The sequence below is a fragment of the Neolamprologus multifasciatus genome, chromosome 17, assembly GCF_963576455.1.
Source record: "Neolamprologus multifasciatus chromosome 17, fNeoMul1.2, whole genome shotgun sequence".
Lineage (NCBI taxonomy): Eukaryota > Metazoa > Chordata > Actinopteri > Cichliformes > Cichlidae > Neolamprologus > Neolamprologus multifasciatus.
In genome coordinates, this window is record NC_140455.1 from 12,725,702 (window position 1) to 12,753,058 (window position 27,357).

A 27,357-nucleotide genomic window follows, 5' to 3' on the forward strand; every position below is an offset into this window, starting at 1 on the left:
AGCATGCCTGCCTAATATCTTGAGGGAGGTTGTTCCACAAAAATGGGGCTTGAAAAGAAAAAGCACGCTCCCCAGTAGTCTTTTTTTCTGGCTCAGAATCCTGGGATGGGAAAGCACGGGATGGAACATAAAGGCGCAAAAGATCAGAGAGGTATGAAGGTGCCAAACCATTTAAAGCCTTGTAGGTGAGCAGCAGGACCTTATAATCTGCTCGAACCTGACAAGGTAGCCAATGAAAGGATGTGCTCAAATTTTCCAGTTTTAGTTAAAATGCGAGCAGCTGCATTTTGCACCATCTGTAAACCTAAATACTCACAGAGTTTCATACCGTTTTGTTTTGTTGTTTTTTTTTCATTAGTAAATCTTTAGTAAATATTCAGTAAATATTCCTAATATGGTCATCTCAGGCACAAAGATGGTTGTAAGCACAGCAGCCCCACTCACTATTCAAACCTTCTGTTTATGAGGGGTAGCCGAGGGGTAGTCAATGGGAAGAAACTTAGCTGAAAAGCAGAGGAGCTAAAAGTGTGTGTTGAAAACAGAGGATTAAGGGCAGCACCAAGGCCTATTATAATGAAAATAAGGATTATTTGGGACTTTGAATGTATGTATGTTATGTAAAACTAGTTTAATAGAGTCAAAGAATAAAAATTAGTCTGATGTGTCATGGAAGTAACTGCATGGCTGTTGTTATTACAAGGTATGGTATGGTCCTATTCCTCTCTCTCTCTCTCTCTCTCTGTCTCTGTCTCTCTCTCTCTCTCTCTCTGTTAGATCGCCTCTCAGAGGGTGAACTCGGTGGACCTGTCATGCTGCAGCCTGGAGGAGCTGCCTGCTCAGCTGTTTTACAGCCAGGACCTTACCCACCTCAACCTCAAAAACAACTTCATGTCCCCTCACAAAGGTGTTCCAGCACTCACCAGGTCAGTTTCTCACATCAGCTCTCCTGCACACACCGATTCTCAGAGTACGTCTCTCCCTGTGTGTTTAATGATATGGCACGGGGAGGATCTGGTAGTAAACATTTTGTGTAGTTACCTCTTTTTTTGTGTGTGTGTGTGTGTGCGTGTGTGTGTGGTTTCGTGCATGGTTATCCATGGGTGGTGGAAGCATGATGGTTTTTGGGTGTGTGTGAGTGATTAAAAGAGAGCTGCAGCAGTGATGAGAGATTTGACATCAGCTGTCTGGCCTCTTGGGCAGAGGGCTTCTCTGTGTTTTCCAGGTCAGATTAGGTGACGTCAGCTGCCGATGTCACGGTTTTATGAGGTTTAGCAGTCTTTCTCTGACTTTCTTTTATCTCTGGCTTCTTTTTTCCATACTACCTTCATAACAAAATATTAAGTATAATGTCTTGCAAAATTGTCTTGCACAGTTTTCCTGGTGTACAAACAAGCTTTTACAAAAGCTTGATTATCAGGTCTTGAAACTCGTTTAGTATCAAGGAGGAAAAACTTTCCAGGTCATAAATATGAATTAAATTTACTTCTTAATTACTTTTCAATTGGTTCATCATGGAAGTTTTCATCAGTTTCTCTTATCTATAAACAACAAACTGACCTTATTTATTTCCCGCTTCTGCTATCATGTACAGCAGAAGTGGGAAAGTGAGGTTTGGTGCTTTCATGAATCACAGAGAAAGCACCAAACCTTAAAGTTTGTTTACACAGTGATATGCAAGATCTAACATATCAGCTGAACAGATAAAACACTATTAACTCACACTGTAAACTCATCAGGAAAACACTAATAAAATTTGCCTCGCTCTTTAGTCCCTTGCTTTTTATTCTGTTATAGTTTTTTTGGAGGCTGTTTTTATTTTGAATTTTTAAAAATAAAAAACGAAAAGCAGGTTTTGTTTTTATAACGTCAATTAAAAAAGAAACTCACTGACTAAAACTCAGAATAAGGTAATTGAATAATGCTTTACTCTCAGCAGGGAATCAAAAAGTTGTTTTCCCCAACTGTACTTTGCCATGGTAGTGTGCTGCTCCTGAGCTTGCTCTGTTTAAATAAAGGATTGATCCATATAACACCACAAACTGACTGATTATCTGGAAATGCCCTTTCATTATTTCTAGAAAATCACTTAGACCTTATTGTGCAGATAAGAGCATTCCTAGTTTTTAGAGATGTTCTCACTTTACGCTGAGCATCAAAGAGACATGTATTCTCAGCAACTTAGACTTGGTCCTTGTGTCATTTTGTTATCTTGGCAGCAATTTTAAAGACATTTGACCATTCTGTAAGCTTTGATTTGCGACGTAGAGCACGAAAACTTTTCACTTTGGATGAAAATGACAACGACAGGGGTTGCACATTGTTTTTGACATGTGCGTCTTTTCAGAATTGACAGTAGTGCAGGTGTAGACTAAAAAAGTGTTTAGTAATAGTTTTGTGCTAATGAGGACATCAGTATGAGACAGTACAATCTCTATTTTCTTAAGTTTTGGTACAAAATTTGCATAGATAAGTAAAAATGTCCTGATCCTCAAATATAGCTTACACTTCTAGCATAAACTGTTTGCAGATTGTCTTGTAAAGTGACCAGCGTTACGTTTTATGGTAAAGTGGGTAAGTAAAGTGACCAGCACTGACAAACCTATTATGTACAGTCAGAGATTAGCAGCATTCATCTGAACAGCCTCGTTTTCCTTTCTGTCTGTCTTTATTTTGGCTTCTTGCATCCATGCCTGTCAAGGCAACATGACATCAAAACCTGAAATTTGCCTGATGGCAACCTCTACACGTCATTGTTTTGGCACAAGCATATGCATATCATGCAGTGTTTTAAGGACTGTATCCTTGCTGTGGTGGGCAGGTGAGTCTAACTAAGAAGAATGTGGGCCTGGATCAGCCTTTCACTCTGATTGCTCTGTGAACTGGATTAGGAGGAGAAGAGCGCCATGAATATAAACAATATACACAAGCTTCTTACCTGAAGCACAGGCTGCATTGTTCTGTTGAAAACTTGATACTTTGTGTCCTTGAACCTTTGTATTAGCTTCTTCTGTGCTGATTTTACTTTTTTAATCTGGCAGGTGTTATGTAAGTAATAGTTGTTCACTGTGTGTGTTTTTTGTTTTAAAGAAGGCCAGAGTCTTATTATAGCACAGAGATGAATATCTTTGTCTCTCTTTGTCTGGCCCTGTTCCTCTTGCCCTTCCCTCCTTCTCTCTCACACACTCTTGCTGAATACTTCTCTTTCTCTCCCCTTTTCTTTAGGTTTTGTAAACTGAGAAGCCTTAGTCTGTCAAATAACGCTCTGTCTGAGTTTCCTCTGGCCCTGTGTGACATCACCTCCCTCACGGAGCTAAACCTGTCTGGAAATCATCTCTCCTCCGTGCCTGCAGAAGTAGGAACAATGCACAAGTAAGTATATGATGATCCAAGGTTTGCAGTTTCATAAGAATGAAGCCTAAAATGGGATGTGTCCTCACTGACCTGCATTTTGCTGACAGAGACATCAGTCTGGAGTTGTTGTTAGTACCATTACGGTACATCAGCGTTGATTAATCCATCTCTGTATTGAGCGAACAGCTGGCTGTGCACCAGACTTCTGTCGTAGAAATCTAGAGGTGTTGTCCAAGTGCCCATAGTACACAGTGTCACTAACAGTGTCTCTGTGTGATGTGGGACTTTGGAGTTTCTGTGCATATGCTGGCTTTTTTTTTTCTTTTCAAATTTTTCAAAAAAACACAATTTTTATGTCTAACTTGGAATCGGTGTGTTTATTTGGAAACGGTATTTTACTTTTAATGTAAAATACTCAGCTATGTTCCATAACTGAATATAAAGTAATATTTAAAAGTTCCAAATTAAGCTTGTTTATACTTACAGACAAATCAGTAAAAAAATGTCAGAGTCCTGTGTAGTGTCTGAAGTCTTTTTTTAACACTATATTTGCATAACATGTTTTTTACACACAGTATCTGTATTAATCACGACTAAATGCCCCTCCCTCTGTTTGGCTCTGGCCAGCCTGCAGACTCTTCTCCTGGACGGTAACCTTCTGAGTTCACTGCCTGTGGAGCTGGGCTCTCTGGAGGGCTTGACCTACCTCGGCTTATCCTTCAATTGTTTCAGCTGTGTGCCCCCTGTCCTAGAGAAACTTGGAGGGATGGAGAGACTCTGTCTGGCAGGGAACAAGCTCTCTGTCTTGGACTTGGCTGGCCTGCAGTGGCTGTCTGCTCGCTACATAGATCTCAGGTAAAAATGTCCGCGCAGTAGCTTACATTTTTAGAATTGCCAATGACAAATACTGCAGTTCTGCATGACTCTCCTTTTATGTTCTGTGGTCTTTGAAATGGCAAAAAAGGTTTAATTTAGCCTTTTGAAGAACAAAATAAAGACAGAGACGGTGAAGGAAGGGAACCTGTCAGTTAATTATTTTGGTCACTACAAATGCCTAACAACTTCTCAGGTTCTGAAATGTGAAACGGGTCAGAGGTTAAAGTGTTTGTTTCTTCTGGTCCTTCCTGCCCTCTTCCTTTACTTCCCCCTTCTCTGTTCCTCTCTGTGCTGTCTGCCTCGAACAGGCTGAACCAGCTTCAGAAGGCGACAGTTGCAGATGTGGAGCAGCTGGCCCACATTGTTCATCTGGACCTGAGGGATACAGGTCTAGACGAGCTGGATGTCAGCTCTCTCTGCAAGCTGGAGCTCCTCCGCTGTGACAGAAACACTCTTGCCCTCCTCAGAGTCTGTGGCCATGCCCTCAAGAGCCTGCATGCTGCACACAACAGTACGACCACTTAATTTTTTTTAGAGAGATATTAAATCCAGAAAGACGTTCGTGCCATAAAGAGTTGTGTTGTGTTTTTAGAGCTGAAGCAGCTGGAGGTGCATCCTGTTCCAGAGAATCTGACTGTGCTGGATTTATCCTGGTATAAAAACTAAGAATACTTCACTGTCCTATTTACAATCTAGAAGAACAGAACATGTGCTTGTTGTAAGCTGGGTGCTGACTCTGTTTGTTTTCCTAAAGGAACAAGCTGGGATGTGTCCCCAACTGGGTGTGGGAGAGCAGCAGACTGGAAGTGCTGGACATCAGCCATAACTGTGTCACTGAGCTGCCTGTACGGTGAGCATCGCAGAGACACATGATTCTTATGCTTTTCATGAAAGAACAGGTGGGGAAATGACAAAAATCAAAGTGAGGGAAAGCAGCTTGGTACACTTGGTACAACAGCTGATAATAATGCATCACTGGAACTTACTTGATCTTCAATGTGCCTGTGGTAAGATTCTTAAAATATATTAAATTACATTTAAAAAGACTTAAGAACCAAACTTGCAAAAATTAAACTAAACTGAAGAGAAAGTTATTACTGAAAATAAAAACGAATGAAAAAATACAAAACTACATCTGTTTCAGGCCGTTCTTTTTTTCAAATTGTGACTCTGTATGATATTAGAGTGAGGGATATCACCTAACATTTTTAGCTATAATTTAAACGTGCCCTTAAATGTATCACATACAATAATCATAAAGTTACTGTTTAGAAAGGAGGACAGCTAAAAGGATCCACTGACTGCATGTGTCTGTGTGTCCGCGCATGTTACTTTGTTTAAAACGTGGCTGTGCAGAATGAGGAGATTGTGGGTTGCAGTTTTCTGTAGAACTTTTCATCCAAACCAAACATGAGTGGCTAGAGCCTTTATCACAGGAAACCAAAGACATCAAAATGATGCATTTAAATAAAACGCCTTGAGCTTTTCTGTGAGAACCAGTTTACATTTTTGCAGATTGGAATTCTCAAAATTTGGAAGTTTTAACTTTTTAAAATTTTGCCAGCTCCAATTTTACACTTCTTCAGGGGCCTGTGTTAGGGTTAAAACATGTTTTTAATGTTTATAATTAGAATTATATTAGGTTAGTTATTTTGCACTTATTTGTGATGATTGCAATTATGGGTAAATATGGCATTATTATCAGTGAATGTCTTCACACAGGTAGCAAAGCAAACGTGTGTGTGTGTGTGTGTGTGTGTGTGTGTGTGTGTGTGTGTGTGTGTGTGTGTGTGTGTGTGTGCCTCTCCACATACAGAGGGGAGTAGGCAGCAGTCACAGTAGGGGAAACAATGTGAACACTGTGCTTTCAGCCATAATATGGGAACTGCTCATCAAGTCTGGCCTAAAATCACCACTTCATTTATTCAGACCTAGAGTAACACACCTGCCAAGTGTTAAGCAGATCTTATGAATAGTTGTTGAGATGGGTGAAAAACAGATGAACAGACAGATTTTCTTTCATTCGTATGATGTAATCCTGCATTCACAATCACAGTTATTTGGGTTCATTCATGCTTGATGATAGTTTCCAACTACATGCTACATGAATCTCAAGCATAGATTAATTGAATACAAAGTGAACTCATTGAACCTCCATGGGAAATCAGATGGTGCTCAGCATGGTGGTCCCACTAACAGATGTACAGCACACACACTGAGTTGGCTGTGCTGTTTGTGTTTAGGCTGCTGTCCAGTGGGAGCCTGAGAAAGCTGCTGGCAGGCTGGAACAATGTGTGTCAGCTGGATGAGAGGCTGGAGCAATCACAGCTAGAAGTCCTGGACCTCCAACACAACCATCTAACTGAGCTCCCACACAACTTGTTCATCAAAGCGCAGAGGTGGACACATATTTTTCTTCCCTCCTTTTGTTCTTTTCTTGTGTGTTTCTTCCCATCAGCATGTATCCGTTATTTATCTTGTACTAAATTTGTACCCTCTGTTGGAAATCCCTCCCAGCCTGCGATACCTAAATGTGTCGGCCAATAAGCTGGAGAACCTTCCTGCAGCCAGCCTATCAGAGGATGCCTTCAGCAGCCTACAAGAGCTCTACGTGACTAATAACAGCTTGACCGACAAGTGCATCTCTCTTCTGACTGGACACGGCCACCTCAGAGTGCTTCACCTCGCCTACAACCAGCTGCAAACCTTCACTGCCAGGTGAAATACTGCACCTGATATAAACTGAGCTTTAAAATGTGTGTGTTAAAATGTTAGATTTAACTGTAGGGTTCCTTTATCATTTCAGCTCCACTATCCTCACTCACTCCACCTCTAACCACCAATCCCCACATTCCTTTGCTTTTACAAGGTGTTCTAGTCCTAAGTAAATGGTACACATCCTTCATCATCCTGTACAGGGCTTGCAAAATCGCTAGCCCGACGTTTTTCCACTCGGGCTACCAAAATCTATCTCAGCCCTGCCCGTCGGGCTATCGGAAGAAAATATATGTCAGTGCTTTTGCATTCTTTCGAAAATGTCACTGTCAACTGTCAATATGTGACATGTTGAAAATCGCGTTTGAATTTGCGCTTGTTTTTTGCTTTCACTTTGCGATCTCGCGAACGGTGTGTAGAGAGCGGCAGCACTGATTGGTGAGTGACAATTAATTGCGCACCAATTCCTCTGGCATCGTCTTATCACTCATTAGCTTACTATTCAAACGTGACAAGTGAAATCTCCCACAGCAAACTTAAATATGTGCGCAGAGAATCGCTGACCGTTATGCAAGTGCGTGTGTAAAAGCAGCAGGATTTAAGCCGGTATTTTAGTTCTGCTCAGCCAAATAAGACAGGTCAGGGTGAAGAAGGGACAGCCAAAGAAAAGCTTACCACAAAATGGAAAAGTTATGACAAATCAGACTATGAGGCAAAAAAAAGCGCAGCTTTTTTGGTTGCATGGACAAAAGAATTTCTGTGGCTGGAATATGACGAATAACATGATGTTCTGCCAGGTGTGTTGTGAGTTTCATTCAATTTCTGAGTCGACAAGCGCCTTTGTTACTGGGACCAGTAATTTTAAGAAAGACCTCATCAGAACCCATGAGAAATGCAAGAAATGCATTATTGCCCAGTCTGCAGTATCTTTCCCAGAACAAACAGCAATCGCAAAAAACATACTAAAAATAAACCAAGCACAAGAAGAAGTCCTGAAAAAGCTGTTTAGAACAGCGTACTATGTTGCAAAGAGTGAACTACCATTGGCAAAATTTAGCAGTCTTTGCAAACTTCAAAAAGCAAATGTCCTAGATCTTGGTTCCACTTACCTCTTACCAGTCACTCCAGTGGAAATTGTAAATGAACAAAAATAGGACACAAAACATAAAAAAATTGCTCTCTTTTTTATTCGGGCTACTTAAATTTATTTTGGGCTACCAAAAACTGAAGAGTGCCGGCCCGAAGGGCTACCAGGGATTTAGAAATTTTGCGAGCCTTGCTGTATAAAATCTGAGCCTTGGTGCAGGTCATGATTACTCCTTTTTACCTCCACGTCCTGCAGTAAACTAGCTCGGCTGGAGCAGCTGGAGGAGCTGGATTTGAGTGGCAACAGGCTGAGAGCGGTGCCCACGACCATTCTGAACTGTCAGCGCCTGCACACACTCTCTGCCCACTCCAACTGTATCAGCGCCTTCCCTGAAGTCCTCCAGCTGCCTGAGATTAAGGTAAATCTCAACTTAACTCTTTTTCACCTAGTAATAGGGAGGTAGCTGTAGTGTACTAATGCCACTCACTGAATTAATGCTTACCTGCCAGAAGTATTATTTGAGAGGAGGAGGTAGCTGTGGTAATGCTAATACTGGATAGATTATCCAGCATTACAGAACAGAAACAAAGAGAAAATAAAAGAATTGCAAAAAGAAAATTGAATTTATGCAGTTTATAAAACAAATTGGAAAAAGATGATAAATTAGACAAAAACACTTAATTTAATCTGACTCGTGTGCACATGTCAGGACTGACACTGTGTTTCTCTTCAGTGTGTTGATCTGAGCTGCAATGAGTTGACTGAGGTGACTCTGCCAGAGATCCTTCCTTCAAAACTCCAGGAGCTCGACCTCACAGGAAATCCTCGACTCAGCCTCGACCACAAGAGCCTGGAACACCTGAAGTATGAATCACTCGCATAAACACACCACCACCTGAGCTTGGGAATAAAAGAGCAACTGCCTGACCTGTCCTGTTCTCCCTCTCTCTGTAGTAATATCCGATGTCTGAGGGTGGATCCTTCACCTTCAGCTCCTTGTGTGAGTGAGAGCCAAGGAGTCCCTGCAGTCTGGAGTCATGGCTACACGGAGGCCTCTGGAGTGAAAAACAAGTCAGTCTTTCTTTGATGCTTCAGCCTTTTTTTGTTTTGTTTTTTTATGCCCCATCTCTGGCTTTGTGTCATTGTTCTTGTTCTAAACTGCCTCCTTCTTGCTGTTCTCAGGTTGTGTGTGGCTGCTCTGGCTCTGGACAGCTTCTGCGGCATTCATGAAGCTCTGTATGGAGTTTTTGATGGAGACAGGAATGTCGAGGTGCCTTATCTGCTGCAGTGCACCATGGGAGATGTGCTCGCAGAGGAACTTCACAGGGGCCAGAGGCAAGAGGACTACATCATCAACACTTTCCTCACCATGCAAAGGTAAACACTGACTTCCAAATGACGTGTGATTTGGAAGGAAAACAGCCTCACCTCACTCAGGATGTTGTGTGCCCATCTCCTGCAGGAAACTGGGCACAGCAGGCCAGAGGATGGGCGGGTCAGCAGCTCTGTGTCACATCAGACATGACCCGGTAGCATCCAGTGAGCATGGTGGCTGCTTCACTCTGAAAGCCGCCAACGTTGGCAGGTGCCAGACTGTTTTGTGCCGAGATGGCAAAGCTATGCAACTTTCACACATCCACACTGTCAAAGACGAGGCCGAGTACCAGAGGGTTCGACAGCATAACGCTATTATCACTGAGGTAACGACACGTTTCATATGCTGCACAAAGTGCTGAAACAAGTCCATTTATCGACACCTGTGATTCTCACTTCCAGCTCCATATTTGTATTTTTGGACTCTAATAGAGTTGTTTTGCATATTTGAAACTTTAGCCATGGTTAATATGAACAGCCAGACTTTGCATGCTTATACTATATAAATGGATAATAGAAAATAAGAAAAAAAAAAAAAAGCAAATTTTGGCCATTTAATGGAGCTAAATATTGTCTGGCTTAAGCTGTTCTCTGTCTTAAACCACACCAGTTTTTGGACTACTGATGGGGTGAATCTATTCACAGACTTTTTTGTAATGTTTTTTAAAATAACTGACAGTAAACTGTATTCAATTCATTTAGTTTGGTGAGACCAACAATATAAAGCACACAAATACTGAATCTAAACAGACAAAAAGAAAAATTAATTTTGGAACAAGAGAATATTGGTTTTGTTTGACAGCTTGTTACTGAAACAGTCAGCAGTCCATTTTCAACCCTACAAAACCATAAATAAATTTCATTATTGTCGAGTTTTGTCCCGTGGGAAAATACAAACGCTTCTGTTTGTCCTTTTCCTCCCTGCAGGATAACAAAGTGAGCGGTGTAACAGACTCCACCAGGATTATGGGTTACTCCTTCCTCTGCCCATCAGTGACACCTCACCCTCATGTTTCCACGGTGGCGCTTACCCCGCAGGACGAGTTTTTTCTCCTGGGCAGCCGGAGACTGTGGGACATGTTGTCGCCCAGTGAGGCGGTGGAGGCGGTAAGGAACTTACCAGATGCTCTGGCTGCTGCAAAGAAGCTGGTGACTCTGGCTCAGAGCTACGGCTGCTCTGATAGCCTCAGTGCCGTCGTTGTGAAGCTCAGCATCACTGAAGAATGCTGCTGCTTCTGCGAGCCGCCACCGCCGCCACCCAGCCCTGGCCCGGCAACTCAGCCCGGTTTACATCCTTATTCGGGAAGCAGTGATGGCAGCGTTCCGCTGCCACAGCCGCCGCCCACCTCCTCAGCAACAGTAAGCGAGTTGAGCAGCGAGTTGAGCACATCTGAGATGAGCAGCGAGGTGGGATCAACGGCGTCCTCGGAGGAACCGCTGATGCAGGCTGAACCCCCAACCTCTCACCTGAACCTCCCGGGGCGAGCTGGCATGCACAGGCCCGCCTGTAGGGGGAGCAGCTTCCACAGGCAGTTCTCTGGAGCACTGTCTGATAACGGGCTTGACAGCGAGGACGAGGAGCCCATCGCTGGTGTCTTCTCCAACGGTAGCCGTGTGGAGGTGGAAGCTGACGTCCACTGTCTCTTACGACACAACTGTGCTCAGTCTCAGCAAAGCACAGACAGCCCTCCCCCTGTCACGCCGCAGAGTGAGTCTTTGCCTCTGGCCTTCCCTTCCCCATCTGCCTCCCCCCTCCCGCCCTCCTCTCCCTACCTCGGTGGGGAGGCTCGGTCAGGAACTCTGGGCCGGAAGGCTCGAGGTAATGGCTCTGTGGCCTGTCAAGGCAGGAACCAGGACCTCATTGAGGAGGCTGCCGATGCTCCTGTCAAGAAGCAGGGGGGCTACTTCAACGCCCCTGCCCAGCCAGACCCCGATGATCAGCTCATCATTCCCCCGGAGCTGGAAGAAGAAGTCCGGCAGATCATCCAGCAACAGCAACAGCAGCTACAGACACACAGCCAGCAAGCACACAACTACCAGAATCCTGCAGACTACTTCCTCACACCCCTCTGACAGCTGCTCTCCACAACTGGAGTCAGTCTGTTTCACACAAGACCACAGAGTCTCTGTGAACAAGCTCAGCATTAAGTTCAGTCCAAGACCTCAGAATACTCTGACCCGGCTTTGACACTGTTTCCTTACAGCTTTTGTTTTGTTTACTTCACCTTGAAACCAATGAAACTTTTCTAACATTCATGTTGATGAAATGTTCACCTGTAAATTCATTTGTTCCACATCTTTGATTTGAAGCACTTTGCTTTGTGTTAGCCTCATTGATTTTATGATCAATGGTACCTAGAGTCGGACCTGTCTGTTTTTGTCTTAGAGCAGACTGTTTCTCTCCTTGCTCGCCATAGCTGATGGCCTTACAGTTACTGGAGTTAGCAAAACGGTTGGACTAACTCCCTTAGGAGTTGAATACTTTTAAGTGACCTCGTCACTGAAGCGTGCTAATGTTCTCTGAGAGAAAAGATGATTATTTGTGAAGGCTGATATTACAGATGTTTGTTTTTCGGGGTGTGCAGAGTCTAGTGGTGCTGCAGTGGCTACATGCTGATCAGTGGTTGACAGCTTAATGAATGTTCTCAAAACAGTGTTACAGTTTTCAGCAAACCGCACAAGAGAGCTACTTTTGCTATATAATAAAGTTTTCAGATAACCAAAACATGTCAGACTTGGGTTTATGTGTTAAAATCTTGCTCATTCAGAACCATCCACAGTATCACTTTTGTTTTATGTAATAAGATTAAAACACATCTGCTTCTCGAGCTTCCGGTTGTCACCTGCATACAGTCCACACATGCTCACTCATTTCTTTTAATTAATTTAACGTGTGTATGTGTATAGCTGCACTGAGAAGGTGAAATGATTGTATTTCCAGAATTCAACTTGTAGTGCATTTCTTCTACAAGCCTTATTCACTAATTTCTCTCACACACACACACTTACAATTAGGGCAGGCCAATATGGCCAAAAATATTTATCACGATATATATTTGAAAATTTGCGATAACGATATAACTGACGACATTGACCCGAGGCAAAAATACTTTACAACTCCACAACTTTATTAGTGCAAAAAAAAAAAATCCCATCAATGTATTTTCACTTAATCAAGCAGCTGTTTTTTATGTGCATTAAATCTATATAAAAATGTAACAGTGCAAATGCAAATTCCTTGCTGACTAAAAGCATTTCCAGTGGAAATTGGCCAACATATCCTGAGCATAACAATGTATAATATCCACAAAACTTAAAGTCACAATACGGTAATATTATGTTGAAGCACAGTACATATTACTCCGCCGAGGCTCCTGTCTATGGTAGCTGTAATGTAGTGATGTGCAATACCACTGATTTCCTTTCCAATCCCTAACCCTTCTTTCCGATAACGACGGCCCGCTTGCATGTTCTACTGAAAATTGTGCTTTGGTGAGTACTTTCGTCACTTTTTGGTGACGAAAGCCAAACCAGTTCCACACCACTGAAGTTGCAGCATTTTTACAAACCAATTCTGGTTCATCCGTTTCATTCAATCTGCTTCCGCCCTTCTCATTCTCATTTTCCGCCATGTGCGTATGAAAACAAAGGCACTGCGCATGCGCGTTTTACCCATATTCTATCGCGATATTTCATTTTATCATTGCCTAACATTATACCAGTATTACCGTGAACGGTATGATATGGCCCAGCCCTACTTGCAATGCTTTTATATTCATTTTCTTACACTTACACACCGATGCATTGGGGTCACTCAGGATTCAGTATCTTGCCCAAGGATACATGGTCACCGTGTATTTGAAGAAGATTAAGTCAATAATTGTCTAGAAGTGAAATGACTTTTACTGTTGTCTACCACATTTTTTCCTTGATTTCTAAAGATGGAAAATGCTCATCACGATTTTTTTTATTATTAGATATATAATTTAGATATTTAATTGTTAATAGCTTTATATTTATTTTTCATCACGTCCCTTTGCTGACAACACAGGAAATTGGAGCAGGAGAACATTTGCTTGTCCATCAGTTTCCTGTCAGCTAATTATTTCAGTCTGATATTTAAAATAAGAGTTATCTGCAGCCTTATTATTATTATCTTAAAACGGGTATGTTGGCAGAGCTGAGCAATTTTAAAACCAGAATATCCAAACTTAAAAGAGCATAACCAAAAGAAGAAATTTGTTAGTGCTGCTGTGATGGTCAGGCTGTCTGAAATGGTAAATTTAGAAGTCGGGTCATTTTATCACTCTGGGGAATTTTGACAAGTTTGTGTTGTCAGCGCAGTTACATCACTGCTGTCCTTTTGTATGTGTACCCTCCACTGTGTGACAGCAGTGATGTCATGGCTGGCACAGAACAGGGGAACACAAACAGCAGGACAGGCGCTCAGACTTCTGTTGCCCCCTAATGACAGTCGATTCAGCTTTTAAATGGAATCATAGTCGGTTTAATTACAGTAGATAAAATGCTGCAAACTGGTAGAAAAAAAAAAACATTAAGCAGTGTACATGTTACAATTAGAAAACTATCTCCAACAGTAAAACAGGCCATTTGAAGATTTGCTCAGCGATTTAAATTACTTGAATACACAAGCCGGTCATGTTCAGCATTACCTGAGATAACTGACACATTTCAGAACAGAAAGTTACATTTGGATAAAAGTTGTTTTTTTTTTTAAAGACACATACAAAAACTTCTACATAAAAATTGGCAAAAATGAGAGAAAATGTGCATAAAAAGCCAACATAATACATTTCATTTTCTGAGCTAACTAACAATATGTGGGGCTGATGAATGATGGCTGAGTCTTCACTTTATTTCTAGTTCTCTCCGTAAGTGGAAAAGCTTTAATATTCATCCATGTATTACAGTGCCTGAGGGAACGACAGTAAATTCACTAAGTACGAGGCAGCTTTAGTTGTCATACATTAGTTTTAGTGTTCGACTGTACTGTTTTAATCCCAAATGTATTCTAGCTATGCAAAATTTTTCTTTTTTTTTTATCCAACTGAGCCACAGCAGCACATTAGTGCTACCTCACTGTACTGTTTATGTCCCCTGATCCACAGTCACTTTTGGGTAGCAACACAGAAGTAGTTTATACTACAAAGTAGCTGTGTCCATGTGGGGACAATGAAGACTTGTAAGTTTATATGTTTCCTGTGATCCGTCAGTCTTACACATTTGGAGCCAATCCTCTTTGAATTAGTTCAGATGTCATTGTAGCAGAAACTAAAGTGTCCCCTTAACCACAGTACACAAGTCTCCCTCACACAGATGTGGTCTCGGCCCACAGCGGAGCCCTCTGTGGGTTGTTCCGATCCTGCTTTTTCTCCTCTTCCCGCCGCTTTTGTTCCTGTAGGTAACGCTTCACGTGCTGAATGGTCTGGAAAGTGAGCACTGTGCCAGCAATGTACAGAATGGCGGTGATGAGTCCAAACAGAGCCACAGCTGCATCGGCCCCACTCACGTTACAGTTCATCCAGGTGTAGCCGTTCCGCGAATACAGAATCTCCCGCTGCTTGCACACATCTGTGGAGTTGACTTTGATCATGAAGTGCAGGTAGAGGCCGACAGCCACCACATACACCACTGCGCCCACCGCCTGAAAGACCAGCGCTCCAAACAGGAGCTTTCGCGACATCCGGTGGGGGGGTTTGTTCCCAGACACCACAAACAGCAGTGAGACTATTCCAAAGGTGAGGCTGAAGGGGATGCCGCCATAGATGCTCGGTGCCCTCATTTGGTTGTACTGCATGTCTAGTTCTCGTAGCTTCTGCAGCTCAGTACCCTCAAAGTTGATGTTGGAGTTGAGGTTGAAGCCGCCCATGCTGGCTGCCGAGGACATTCCCGACGTAACCATCTGAGCTGCGACCACACAGATGAGGACCAGGGCGTTGGTCAGCACAGCGCAGATCAGGATGATACCTTTGTCAGCACACAGAACAGGCATTGGAGTTCATTTTACAGAGAAATCAATCTTTCAAATCATTAAAAATTAAAAATTAAAAAAAAAACAAAAAAACAGCACCAGCGTTTTGTGGTGAGGCGTCCTGATTTTTTTTTTTTTGCCTCATTAATTAAATATCTAAGTTTGGAAGTGGTGCTCAGACACATACAGTTTAGGACTACATTTGATTCAGCTCTTGGCACTGAAACCAATTTAAATCAAATTTTAAAAATACTCAAAATAACCCAACAACAAAAATAACAAACAAGTCACCAAATGTGTTTAATAAGAAATGTCATGAATAGTTGCTACAAACCATCCTAGAGGTTTGTGCTTGGGTGAAATCTTATAATTTAATTATTCAATTACTTAGCACCAATCAGCAGGTATCTGTGCTGTTTATGAGTCAAGCCTACCAGCAAAAACTCATAACATTAACACTGCCATCACCGTGTTTATGGTCACTTATTCCTCAAAAAGAAAAAGAACAAAACAACAACAAGGGTCAGGGTGAGAGGCTCAGTCTAAAACCAATATGTGATGTCCATCTTTTATATATAGGATTTCTCAACTACTGCTACTCCCTCACTTTGAGCTTTAAGTATTTCAAAATGTTGCACTGAAGCTTTTTACTCTACCTGTTAGAATTGATTTATAGATGTTAATGCTCACTTTTAAAATATGTCTGTGTGTAGCTCCAAGCTACAGAGTCTTACATTCTCAGGTTCTAAGGGCTGAGGCTTAAATCGAAAAGTCATCATACTTGCTTTTATTCTTCCTACTTGTACTTTTAGTTATTGACATTTGAACTTTTTAGCTTCCTAACTGATTTTTTCTCCCGAGTACTGAAATTTTTAAAGAGGCTAAAATCAATAAACTGTTATGCATCATATGGGCTTCAGAGAACTATAATGGTGGCACTTAGACTTTATTTGACTTGAGACCTAACTTCAGCTGTACATTTGAGGTCTTTATTAGTGTTCTCACAGGAGAAAACTAATCTGTGAGGCTCTGATTTCAAGTTCCCAGCTTCCCAGAATAGTGTTCCTCTGCCTAACCTCTGAAAACAAAGTTGAGTAAACACATGAAAACCGGTCAGTGCAGTTTTCATAGAAAGAATGAAGTACACTGAAACTCGAGGCCGCCATTAGACGCTACAGCTTTATTTCACACATACAGTACTGTGCAGAGCTCTTGAGCAACTCCTCATTTCGTCATACTTTGCTTCCAAGAAGCCAGACTTTCTCTAAATGTTTAACCTGGCGTCCACATATGTGGACATCACACTTTGGGTTGTCTAGACCAAAATACAAAATTTTGCTCTACAAGGGCCTGATATCCACATACGGGGACGTTATACTACGAATGTCCTCATATGTGGATCTCATTTTTCTCAGAGAAGAGAAAAAGATAAAAAAATAAAAAATCACGTCATTCTTTGTTTTTACATTCATCAAGTCCCAATCAAGGTCTTAGGAGGTTAAAGTGCTCTTGGCAATAGTTTCCAGAGGCTTTCGGAAGGTATTTCAAGGTTTTGAGGGGTTGGGGGGGGGGGGGGGGGGGGGGGGGTTAAGTTGGACATTAACATACCACAGGAATGCTTTTTATAGAAAGAAACCTAACTCCAGATTAAAGAAATTTGAAATTATATCTTTAAACACTCTTACTGGCAGCCTGTTGTAAAAAACACAGATAAAGAAAGATGTGTTCCCATTTCTTTAGTTCAATCTATTACAAATTTGGTTACAATTTTACAGACATATAATAGTATGTATAATAGTCAATATTTGTGCTCACAACACAATATTGACTTTCAAGCTCATTAGATTTGTACAAACTGGTTTTGTCTTATATACTGTATTTCCATATACACTTCTGGACATGTTTCAATAAATCACTGTTGTTTTTTCCAAGCAAACTATAAAGAGTTGAGGCTTTTGCACAGAACTGGACATCCATGGAGATCCTGACCTACCTCTTCTGGAGCAAATGTAGTTCCATTTGGAGTCACTGTGATTCACTCGTTCCCGTGCATGACTTGGATGTGAGTCAGCTTCTCGGGGGTAATATGGGGGTGATGAGGAGGACCTGAAAAAGATAACAATGAAGGAAATCATCAGCCAACTAATCTGAAACACTGACAGAAAGGCCAATGAGACAGGAACATGTGTTTTTAGCCTTTTTCCCCCTGACATGAAAGTCCATTTTTCAGGCCTTTTAAATGTTATAACAAAATTACAAACATGGTTAACTGCAGAAATAGAATATTTTCCCTACTGACAAAATTAATTTAAAAGACGGCGCTTTTAATGCTGTTTTGGAGCTTTCAACAGACCTTTCTACAGCATGTAGTTTCCTCATTTAATTAAATTTCAATTCAGTTTTATTTATACACCCCCAATTTACAACAACAGTTGCTCCAAAGTGCTTTATATTGTTAGGTAGACCCTACAATAATACATGCAGAGAAAAACGCAACAATCATATGACCCCCTATGAGAAAGCACTTTGTGACAGTGGGAAGGAAAACTCCCTTTTAATAGGAAGAAACCTTGAGCAGAACTAGACTTAGGGATGTCAGCCAGGTACCAAATTTCCTTCCGAGCTGCTTCTGAGAACAAGACTAATTGTTAATAATTATTGTTATTTTAGTTCATTTTTTTAATAGTCTCCAAGTATAACAATAATATAAATCTTTTCTATACTAAAATAGAGTGAATCACAATTTGACAACTACTGTGAAAAGGTAGTAATTAGAAAGATACGTGTGAAACAATGTTAATACACATCACAGCAGCCCTGCCCTGCAGCCTGGATCCTCACCAGTTTGCCTACAGAGCAAACCGGTCCAAAGAAGACGCTGTAGCCACAGCACTCCATGCTGCCGTAACACAACTGGAAGAGCATGGGAGCTATGTGCGAATGCTTTTTGTGGATTACTGCTCAGCTTTTAACACCATCCTTCCACACAAACTGGTGGCCAAGCTACAAGACCTGGGGCTTCCATACAGCACCTAGTCAGAGAGTCAGAGTTGGCCATCACACATCCTCAGCCCTAAATCTCAGCACTGGCTCACCCCAGGGCTGTGCGCTTAGTCCACTGCTCTACTCTCTCTACACACACGACTGCACTCCTCTCCACCAGAGCAACATCTTTGTGAAATTTGCAGACGACACCACTGTGGTGGGCCTCATTTCCAGGGATGACGAGTCTGCATACAGAGACAAGGTGGAGCAGCTGTCATTATCGTGTAAGGCCAATAACCTCCTCCTCAACACTTTAAAAACCAAAGAACTCATAATAGACTTCAGAAGGAAAAAGGCAGAGACCCAACCGCTATTCATTAATGGGGACTGTGTAGAAAGGGTGGCAAGCTTCCGCTTCCTGGGAGTCAACATAGAGGAGAACCTTTCCTGGAGTGCGAACACCTCCGAGCTGCTGAGAAAGGCCCAACAGAAACTGTACTTCCTGAGAATTCTCAGGAGGAATAACATCATACAGAGATTGCTGGTGTCCTTCTACAGAGCCACCATTGAGAGTGTTCTAACCTATTGCATATGCATCTGGCACACTAGCTGCACAGTGGCTCAGAGGAAAGCACTCCAAGGGACCATTAACACCGCCCAAAAGATCACTGGCTGCCCTCTCCCCACACTGGAAGATCTACACCCGCTGTCTTAAAAAAAGCCCAAAACGTCATAAAAGATACCTCACATCCTGGCCACTCTTGTATTAATCTATGCGCTGACTGAAGCATGTATGTGGGAATGTATATGAATGTTTGTTGATACTTCTTATTAGTACTTTAAGTATTCTATTTATTTTATTATTGAATTTTATTGTTTTATTTATATTTTGATATTGTTAGGGATGATGCAATGATCAGGGACCATTTTTAATTTCGTTGTACCTGTGACAATGACAATAAAGATTCTGAAAACAAGTCCTGATACACTGCCAAATCTGAACTCTGGATTCAGTACTGGAATTCAGATTTTTATGGCACCAGTGGACAAAGTACTCAGAAAAAAAAAAAAGCAACAAAGCAATATAACAATAATGAATTACAAGTCAGTCTTCCTCTGAAAACCTTACATCTCTGAGGCTTGAACCATGAGTAAATTGGGGATTGCTTTACTAATACAATAATATACTGTAATGAAACCAGCAAGTGAGAATTGAGAGCAGCATTTGGTTGTACTCTGATGTAACCAGAAGCAAAAGATTCATCAACTATAACAAGACTGCAAACTCTAACTCACAGCAGAGCCCATAGGTATTAATAAAGTCTGGTCCATGACCAAAAGAAAAAAATCTTTCAAGTTCTTGGACTGGGCTCAACAAAGTTTGGAAAAGTGGGTTAAAGTCATTTTAAACCAAACGTTTCCAAACTTCAGAATGAATACTTCTAAGCTTGTCCAGTTTCCTATTAAGGTCAGTTTGAATGTTTCTGAGCTGGTTATAAAAAATAAAAAATAAAAAAAAAGGGGGGGGGGGGGGCGTTTTTATGATGTTTTGTTGTTGTACGAATATTTAAATATTTAACAACAAAATATCAATCCTCTGTTGCTTCTGGGGCTCCCCTTGCCACATTCATAGTGGTAGAAGTAGAAAAGACTGAGGGCAGCTGCAACATTTTCTACGGTGTCCTTCATTACTCACAGACTACATGTTATCTTTTGATGAAAGGACATGTAAATAATTGCGCTAACAGTACAGCTTACATTTTTTCACTAATAAGGACAGGATTACAACATTCATTTTGACGCAAGAAGTCTGAGGGTCACAATTGTAATGCTTAAAAGAAAAAAAAACATTAAACAAGTGAATAATCTAATTATTATAAAAACATCTCATAATTTAATTTAAATGGACATCTTTACATGTCTATTCAAAAGCAAAAGAGTCAAGGGGATATTTTCTGTCTGTACAAATACAAGAATTATTATGAAAATGTCTTTTTTTTTGGTTTAAGAATTTCCCAAGTGCTGTTAAAAAGAGCAAGGAAGTTTGAAAGAGTTTTTCCAAACATTCTGGTTTTATTTGGAACACTTGGAAGATTTTAAATAGAAATACAGAAAGATTTATTTCACAAAAATACAAAACGTACCAGGATCAAAATTATTAGCTCCCCTTGGTACCATCAGTCAGGATATCAGTCATTTCCTTTTTGCTGGATAACAGCATGCAGTTGTTTGTAGTAGTCTAAGGAGCTTGGAAAGAAAAGCGTCTGGACTTCTTTAAGTTGCTTGAAGACGTTTCACCTCTCATCCGAGAAGCTTCTTCAGTTCAAGTTTCACACGTCTGCTGAGCAATCCCAGCTCATTCTTTATTGGTGAATCTCTCAAGCTCCTCCAGATTTGTTGGTCTTCAGTTCACCACACAGATTTTCAATTAGATTCAACTCAGGGCTTTATGCAGGCCAGTCAGTAACATTCACTTGAGTCTTCCGGAGGTAGATCTTCACAGTAGTGAATTATATTTTGGGGTCGATGTTGTGTTAGAGAACAAAGCCACGACCCAGATCCAGTTTTGTTGATGTTTGAGGTTTTCTTTGGAAATTTTCATTATATCCTTCTTTCCTCATGATTCCTTCCACCTTGACTAGACTCCCAGTTCCAGATGCACCGAAGCATCCCCACAGCTTAATACTTGCACCACTGTGATTCTTTGGGTTTTATGCCATCTTTATCTTTCTTTCATCAGGTTTCCCCAGCATACTTTAGTCTAGCTTAAAGGTGTATCTTCTGCAGAAGTTTAGTTTTTCTTGATCTGCAACCTGGCAGTCCATTCCGCTGCAGGGCTCTACTGATCGTCTTCTTTGAGCTTAAAATTCCCAGCTTGGTCTTTACTAGTCTTTTACTAGTGTTGGCAGTTGTTCCGAGCCCTTCACACAGATCTCTCACTATTTTTTTTTCCAGAGTCTTTGAAGTCGCTCACACCATACCTCTGCCAGGCTTGTTCTGTACTGTGTGGCTCTCTCTGAATTTCATTATATTTTTCACTGCATTCTTGACACTTGGAAACACTGTGATAACTTTGTAAATCCATCTGTTTTGTTTCTTGAAATAATTGTGTGACTGTGTGTCACAAATAGATATAATCTATACTTTCTCAAGAAATATAATATGTTTAAAAATGGTGTGTTGAAAATTCACTCCGTCAAAAATAAAACACTGATGGGGGGGGGGGGGGGGGGGTTAATAATGTCCTCATCTGTATGTTATATTGCTTGATAAATATGGAGCAAGAGTGACATTTATTTTGTGTATGTCAGTATGTAGGCTGATACCGTTTTAACACATGTAAAACATGATGTTTGATACAAACAAGTATTTTAATTTGTAAATGTAAATACAGACAAACAAGGTGTCCCTGATATGCCGTCCATGTTTACAATCTTTTACCCAGCAACACCTATGTAAACATGGTTGTTCTCTAAAGTACTACTGCTGGAGATTTAAATCCAGATTTAGGGAGGAAAAAAAAACACTGTGCATTCAAAAAGCATCTCCCTTATCTGAAAACTTGTTTTGTCCTTGGGAATTTCTGCAGAAATGAAGTACCTGCGCTTCTTCCACGGGCAGAGAATCCTAATGAGGGTGCGGAATAAGTGTATTTACTCTTGTTTCTGATCTGAGGAATTACATGGTGAGACAACTGCCCCAGTCTCCCTCACTTCAAAGTCTTGGTTTAAAACAACGGTGAACGCAGTGCGCACCTGTTGGATGGTGTTGACCGGTTGCCATTGTGCTGCCGGTGGTCTCCGTTCCTCTCCCGGTGCCCCCGGTTTGATCGCGGCTGCTGGCTCATTCCTGCTGACGGAAAGTGACACACTTAAACACAAAAACGACGTTTGAAAAGCACGAAAACTGTCCAGCATACTACAGGATGAAACGTATGACTCTAGAGGTTTTTATTTATCTTCTTTAACAGGAAAAAGAAAAGAACAAAAAGAAAAGGCTTTAACGTTTTAGCTCCTGTTGGCATGGAAATATAGCCTACAGCTGACGTAGAGCCCCCCACCCCACCCCAAAGTGAAAATTATGAAAACTACTAACAAATGAAAACTAGGCTGAGAAAGCGTGTAATTTTACACGAAAGCTTATATTTCCCGTCAAGCACCCGAAGAGCAGGTACTACTTCCAAACCAAAGCCAAGCTTGTGCGATACGTCAGCAAAGTAGCCAAAATGTCTGATTCAATTAGCGTTATCAAAGACAAACTTACTGTAATGTCGATAAAAAACACTTCAGACTGAAACGGCATTACTGAATCCAAATATAGTTATTCTGTCTGTTGTCAGAACCCAGGTAGAAACAACTCCACCCTACAAGGCGGAGGCGGAAGAGGAACTAACAGGTGAACAGAGGAGTTTCTGGTATGAGGTCAAAGCTACTACGAGCTTCGTGCGCCGTCAGTCCCGTCTCTCACGCCACAGAAACCTCTGTTTACTCCCTGTTTGAGGGGGTGCTGTTGGCCTTTCATTACCAGCACGCTGCAGCGGTGACGTCAAGCGGCACACCATTGGCCAAAAGCTGTCGTCTCCATCTACGTGTACGTACGTAGATCTGCCAGAAGAGGGCACTAAAAGATCTGTTTTACACTGCACAAGATATCAGACTATACATTATAATGCACAAAAAAGAAATAAAGGCAATTTTGCAACAGTTATTTACACAGTTTGAATCAAGCATAGACTATGTGGGCAATTTAACTTTTCTTACCATTTAATAATATCACTGTGTTCTCACACACCATTGTTTTCATCATCTTTTAGTAATAAAACATTTAAAAATAAATAGAAAATCAGAAAGTGTCATACTGTGGCCCTAAAATGTGATGTGTGTGTTCTGATTTCTTGATTTTTCTCCTAATATCTTCATTTTACACCTAAAATAATAATTCAAACTTTAGCATTTATTGTTTCAGGCTTTGCCACAGGTCCTTAGTACGAGGTTTCAAGAATGATCATCAAGCGCCAATGAAGCTCTAACTCAGTTGCATTTCCAGCTGAGCAAGTGTGAAAGAATTCAAAGAATTTAGTTAGTGGCCAGGGGACTGTTTTTCACACAGTATTGTCTCTGAATTTGCCTCACCTGCTGTAATTGAATTGACAGCATTGACAACCTCTTTTCATATCTTAATAATAGGATGCTTTTTATCACACACGATTGAGTATCACATACACACACACACTCAGACACACATCTTCTTTATGCACCATTTTCTATTTGTGGTTTGTTTAGTTTTTGTCTAATTGTTTGGTTTTGTCGTGTATTCTGTCGTGCATTTTCATTTTCAGCATGAAAAGGGTTCAGTGGCCAGCCATATGAACAAAGCCTCAATTAGTCATGGTAAGGTAAGATGGCTGTTTTGAATCACAGTTTCAAAACATCTGCACTTAATATGATTGAACAGTGTCCACATGTCCGTATCAAGAATTCTGTCCCTAGTTTTTGTATTTAAATACCAATTTTGCAGCAGTGCGTGAGTTGATGCTGGGGGAGCAGTTTCAGAGTTTTTCCTAATATATAAGTAGCTTTATCAAGCATGACATCAGATTCCCCTGAAAAGGCAGTTAACAAATCTGCTTCTACGTGCAAAAGAACCAGATGAAAGTTTTAACTCTTTATCTCCACAGGGTTTGTGTCAATAACAGGAAAGACTGGATCAACACACAATTACTATGCTGCATGATTCTAGTGATTCACAGTTTCTCATTTTTTCCAGTGTCTTGCCTCTGAGTTGGTGTCATGTTTGCTTGTGAAACAGGTGGAGTAGTGACAGGTCTTGGAAAGAACAGAGTCAGACCTAGCCGCTGGCACATTTAGTAGCTGTTTGTAATGCATTTCCAGTGAAATACATTCATTTCATCATGGGTGTGACAGCCCTCTGCCTTGGCCAGGCCTTCTGTGTTTTCCTCTGTTCCTTTGTGTTGTCTTGCAGGTTCCTGGTAGGCGGGGTTAATCAGTGCAACTGGGAACAACTGGCCAGTCTCCCTGGAGCACCTGTGAGCTGGGTGCTCTTGACTTTTTTCTTCATTGAAGCCAGTATCAGGGTATTTGTTTGGTTGGCTTTGCCTTGATTGTTTAAGGTTTTATATTTTACAACACTAATAATACTTATAATACTAATAACATTCAGGCACAGATCCATGTATAGATATGCTGAAAATAGCGATTAGCACACCTCATGGAGTATTTTAGTTTTCTACTTTGTTTGGTTGATAAATTGACCCAAAGGGTTGGAAAGATTAATCAGCTTGTTTTGACCTTGTCTGAAAAGTTGCTTGCCACTGGTCAGCTGGGAAATGATATTTCCAAAAATGCGTGAATCTATGATGCAGCCTGTAATGTGACACAAAACATGAAGCTCTCATGATGACTGAGAAACATCATCACAATTGAGATCTTCTGATATTGGAAACAGCAGGCCCAATGTCAGCGTGGAAGAGGTCAGATTGATGATCCAAGTGCAGCCTTATTGGCCAGTGAATCTGGCAAGTTCAAAAGAATACTTACAGGGTCTCTTTAGCCTTACCCAAACAAAGAAGAATAGAATAGAATAGAATCAATTCCTTGGGGAGGTCCCCTTAGGGAGATTATGTTTCACAAATTGACTATGTCATTGTATATGATGACTGCCTATGGGCTAAAAAGCAGAACCTGCAAAATAACTTTAGTTTAGAGGGAAACAAACAGGGGGCAAGTATAATATTTATAAGAGTGTGACCTAAATGATAAATTTACTGTTCTTATATGGTGCTTTTCTACTCCATGAGCACTCAAAGCACTTTGAAAAACTTGCCTCATTCACACAAGCACTTTTGTCTACACACATTCATTCATGCACTGGAGAGCAAGTTAGGGGTTAGTTTCTGGCCCAAGGATATTTGGCATGTAGACTAGAGCAGACAGGGATCGAACCACCTTAAGGTTAGTAAGTAACCTTCTCTACCACCTGAGTGCAGGGGCAGATCTAGAAGGGTAGCATGAGGTGGCAAGTGCCACTGGCACACATCATTTGTGCAGCATCTTATTGTTCTCTCATTTTAGTTAGAGTAATATTTTTAAATGGTTGTATAAAATAAAAAAAACGGAAGGTTATATTAGCTGCATTTTTGGATAAATAGTTGTATATGTTTACAAAATGTGTGCATATGTTTTCGAAATGTACAATTTGTATTTGCATTTCAAGTTATAAAAATAATTTACTCAACATATCTGGGGGGGGGGGGGTTTACAGTAAAAAGAAAAACTACTACTGGGATTTTAAGTTTTTTGTGTGATTTCAGATCAGTTGTGTATGTCAATGAAAGAACAAGTAAATTCACACATGTGAGGTTGAGCTGAAAAGAATGATTCGAAGGCAAGGGGAAAAAAATAAAATGAAATAAGTGAAATACAAATGTAAAATCAAAAGTACTGACAGGGACTAGAAAGAGAGAGCATATTTCTCCTGTTTTGGCTTCCCTTCATTGGCTTCCTGTTAAATCCAGAATTGAATTCAAAATCCTGCTCCTCACATACAAGGTCTTAAATAATCAGGCCCCATCTTATCTTAATGACCTTGTAGTACCATATCACCCTATTAGAGCACTTCGCTCTCGCTCTGCAGGCCTACTTGTTGTTCCTAGAGTATTTAAAAGTAGAATGGGAGGGAGAGCCTTCAGTTTTCAGGCCCCTCTTCTGTGGAACCAGCTTCCAGTTTGGATTCAGGAGACAGACACTATCTCTACTTTTAAGATTAGGCTTAAAACCTTCCTTTTTGCTAAAGCATATAGTTAGGGCTGGACCAGGTGACCCTGAATCCTCCCTTAGTTATGCTGCAATAGATGTAGGCTGCCGGGGGATTCCCATGATGCATTGAGTTTTTCCTTTCCAGTCACCTTTCTCACTCACTATGTATTAACAGACCTCTCTGTATTGAATCGTATCTGTTATTAATCTCTGTCTCTCTTCCACAGCATGTCTTTATCCTGTCTTCCTTCTCTCACCCCAACCGGTCCCAGCAGATGGCCGCCCCTCCCTCTGCCGGAGGTTTCTTCCTGTTAAAAGGGAGTTTTTCCTTCCCACTGTCGCCAAAGTGCTTGCTCATAGGGGGTCATATGATTGTTGGGCTTTTCTCTGTATCTATGAAGCGCCTTGAGGCGACATTTGTTGTGATTTGGCGCTATATAAATAAAATTGAATTGAATTGAATTGAAAAGGAGTCAAAATGGACAGTTATATTTTGGACCTGAGAGGGTTAATCCAACAAATCGTGAAAGATTAGGTTTACATTTTTATTCATGACCGTGCAGATTTCTGAAATTTTGTGTAATTTAAGCATGTAACAATCTGGGGGGTTTTTTCTAACAAAAAACCATGAAACTTAAGTTAGACTTGTGTTTGTAAATAAACCGCCCCATGTTGTGTAGCTTTCTGGATTTTATACCTATTGGGCTACATGTTTATTTATTATACCGGCTATACAGCACATAACATCGCATGTTTTATGCAACTAAAGTGTTTAATTATGTTGGCTACAGAAAATGATTAAGTTATAGACTATATTTATATGAAAAAAACATGTATACTTACTGCATTTTAATCATTTTAACCATATGTAACAAGCTGCATATGTGTTTGGTATAAAAAAAGGCTTTGATTTTGCCATCCCATTTGATTTCTTTGCCACCCTCATGCCACCCTAAGAAAATTTCTCCGGGTCTGCCCCTGCCTGAGTGACAGACACTGGAATTTTAAATGAGGAGGAATAAGCAATGCATCTACAAAGGAATCATAGCACTTCACTGCTTGTTTTTCATACATTAGTTTGTGCTGCTTCTGACAGAATGCTGGTTATTGCTCAAGCATACTTACTGGCTGGGACTTTGTGTAAAAATTATAGTAGCTATTTTAGTGCATCACCCTGCCATTGCCTTGTCATAATAGGTTGT

At 40.9% G+C, this 27,357-nt stretch overlaps 2 protein-coding genes across 3 annotated transcripts in view; one reads left to right on the forward strand and one right to left on the reverse strand.

The window, feature by feature from the left end:
- LOC146499031 (PH domain leucine-rich repeat-containing protein phosphatase 1-like) overlaps window positions 1-14,135 on the forward strand; it is a 23,084-nt gene extending 8,949 nt beyond the window's left edge. The window contains exons 4-17 of the mRNA XM_085137122.1: window positions 775-923; window positions 3,223-3,369; window positions 3,979-4,206; window positions 4,536-4,738; window positions 4,820-4,880; window positions 4,982-5,077; window positions 6,471-6,626; window positions 6,745-6,945; window positions 8,285-8,447; window positions 8,763-8,893; window positions 8,984-9,100; window positions 9,212-9,406; window positions 9,492-9,729; window positions 10,331-14,135. Of these exons, the coding sequence (XP_084993248.1) occupies window positions 775-923; window positions 3,223-3,369; window positions 3,979-4,206; window positions 4,536-4,738; window positions 4,820-4,880; window positions 4,982-5,077; window positions 6,471-6,626; window positions 6,745-6,945; window positions 8,285-8,447; window positions 8,763-8,893; window positions 8,984-9,100; window positions 9,212-9,406; window positions 9,492-9,729; window positions 10,331-11,476 (3,231 nt within the window). The 3' untranslated portion in view covers window positions 11,477-14,135. The remainder of the gene's footprint in view (window positions 1-774; window positions 924-3,222; window positions 3,370-3,978; window positions 4,207-4,535; window positions 4,739-4,819; window positions 4,881-4,981; window positions 5,078-6,470; window positions 6,627-6,744; window positions 6,946-8,284; window positions 8,448-8,762; window positions 8,894-8,983; window positions 9,101-9,211; window positions 9,407-9,491; window positions 9,730-10,330) is intronic.
- LOC146499032 (MARVEL domain-containing protein 3) lies at window positions 363-22,915 on the reverse strand. 2 transcript variants are annotated; one of them, XM_085137129.1, is made up of 4 exons: window positions 22,644-22,915; window positions 22,136-22,232; window positions 17,389-17,501; window positions 363-15,391 (listed from the first exon to the last, which is right to left on the reverse strand). In XM_085137129.1, the coding sequence occupies exons 2-4, from the start codon at window positions 22,225-22,227 to the stop codon at window positions 14,733-14,735; spliced, it is 864 nt and encodes a 287-aa protein (XP_084993255.1). In that variant the 5' UTR covers window positions 22,228-22,232; window positions 22,644-22,915; the 3' UTR covers window positions 363-14,732. The 2 variants fall into 2 exon arrangements, with proteins under 2 accessions (XP_084993255.1, XP_084993254.1); XM_085137128.1 differs by having other exon boundaries at window positions 22,136-22,229; window positions 22,644-22,914.
- Between the last annotated feature and the right edge of the window lie 4,442 nt (window positions 22,916-27,357).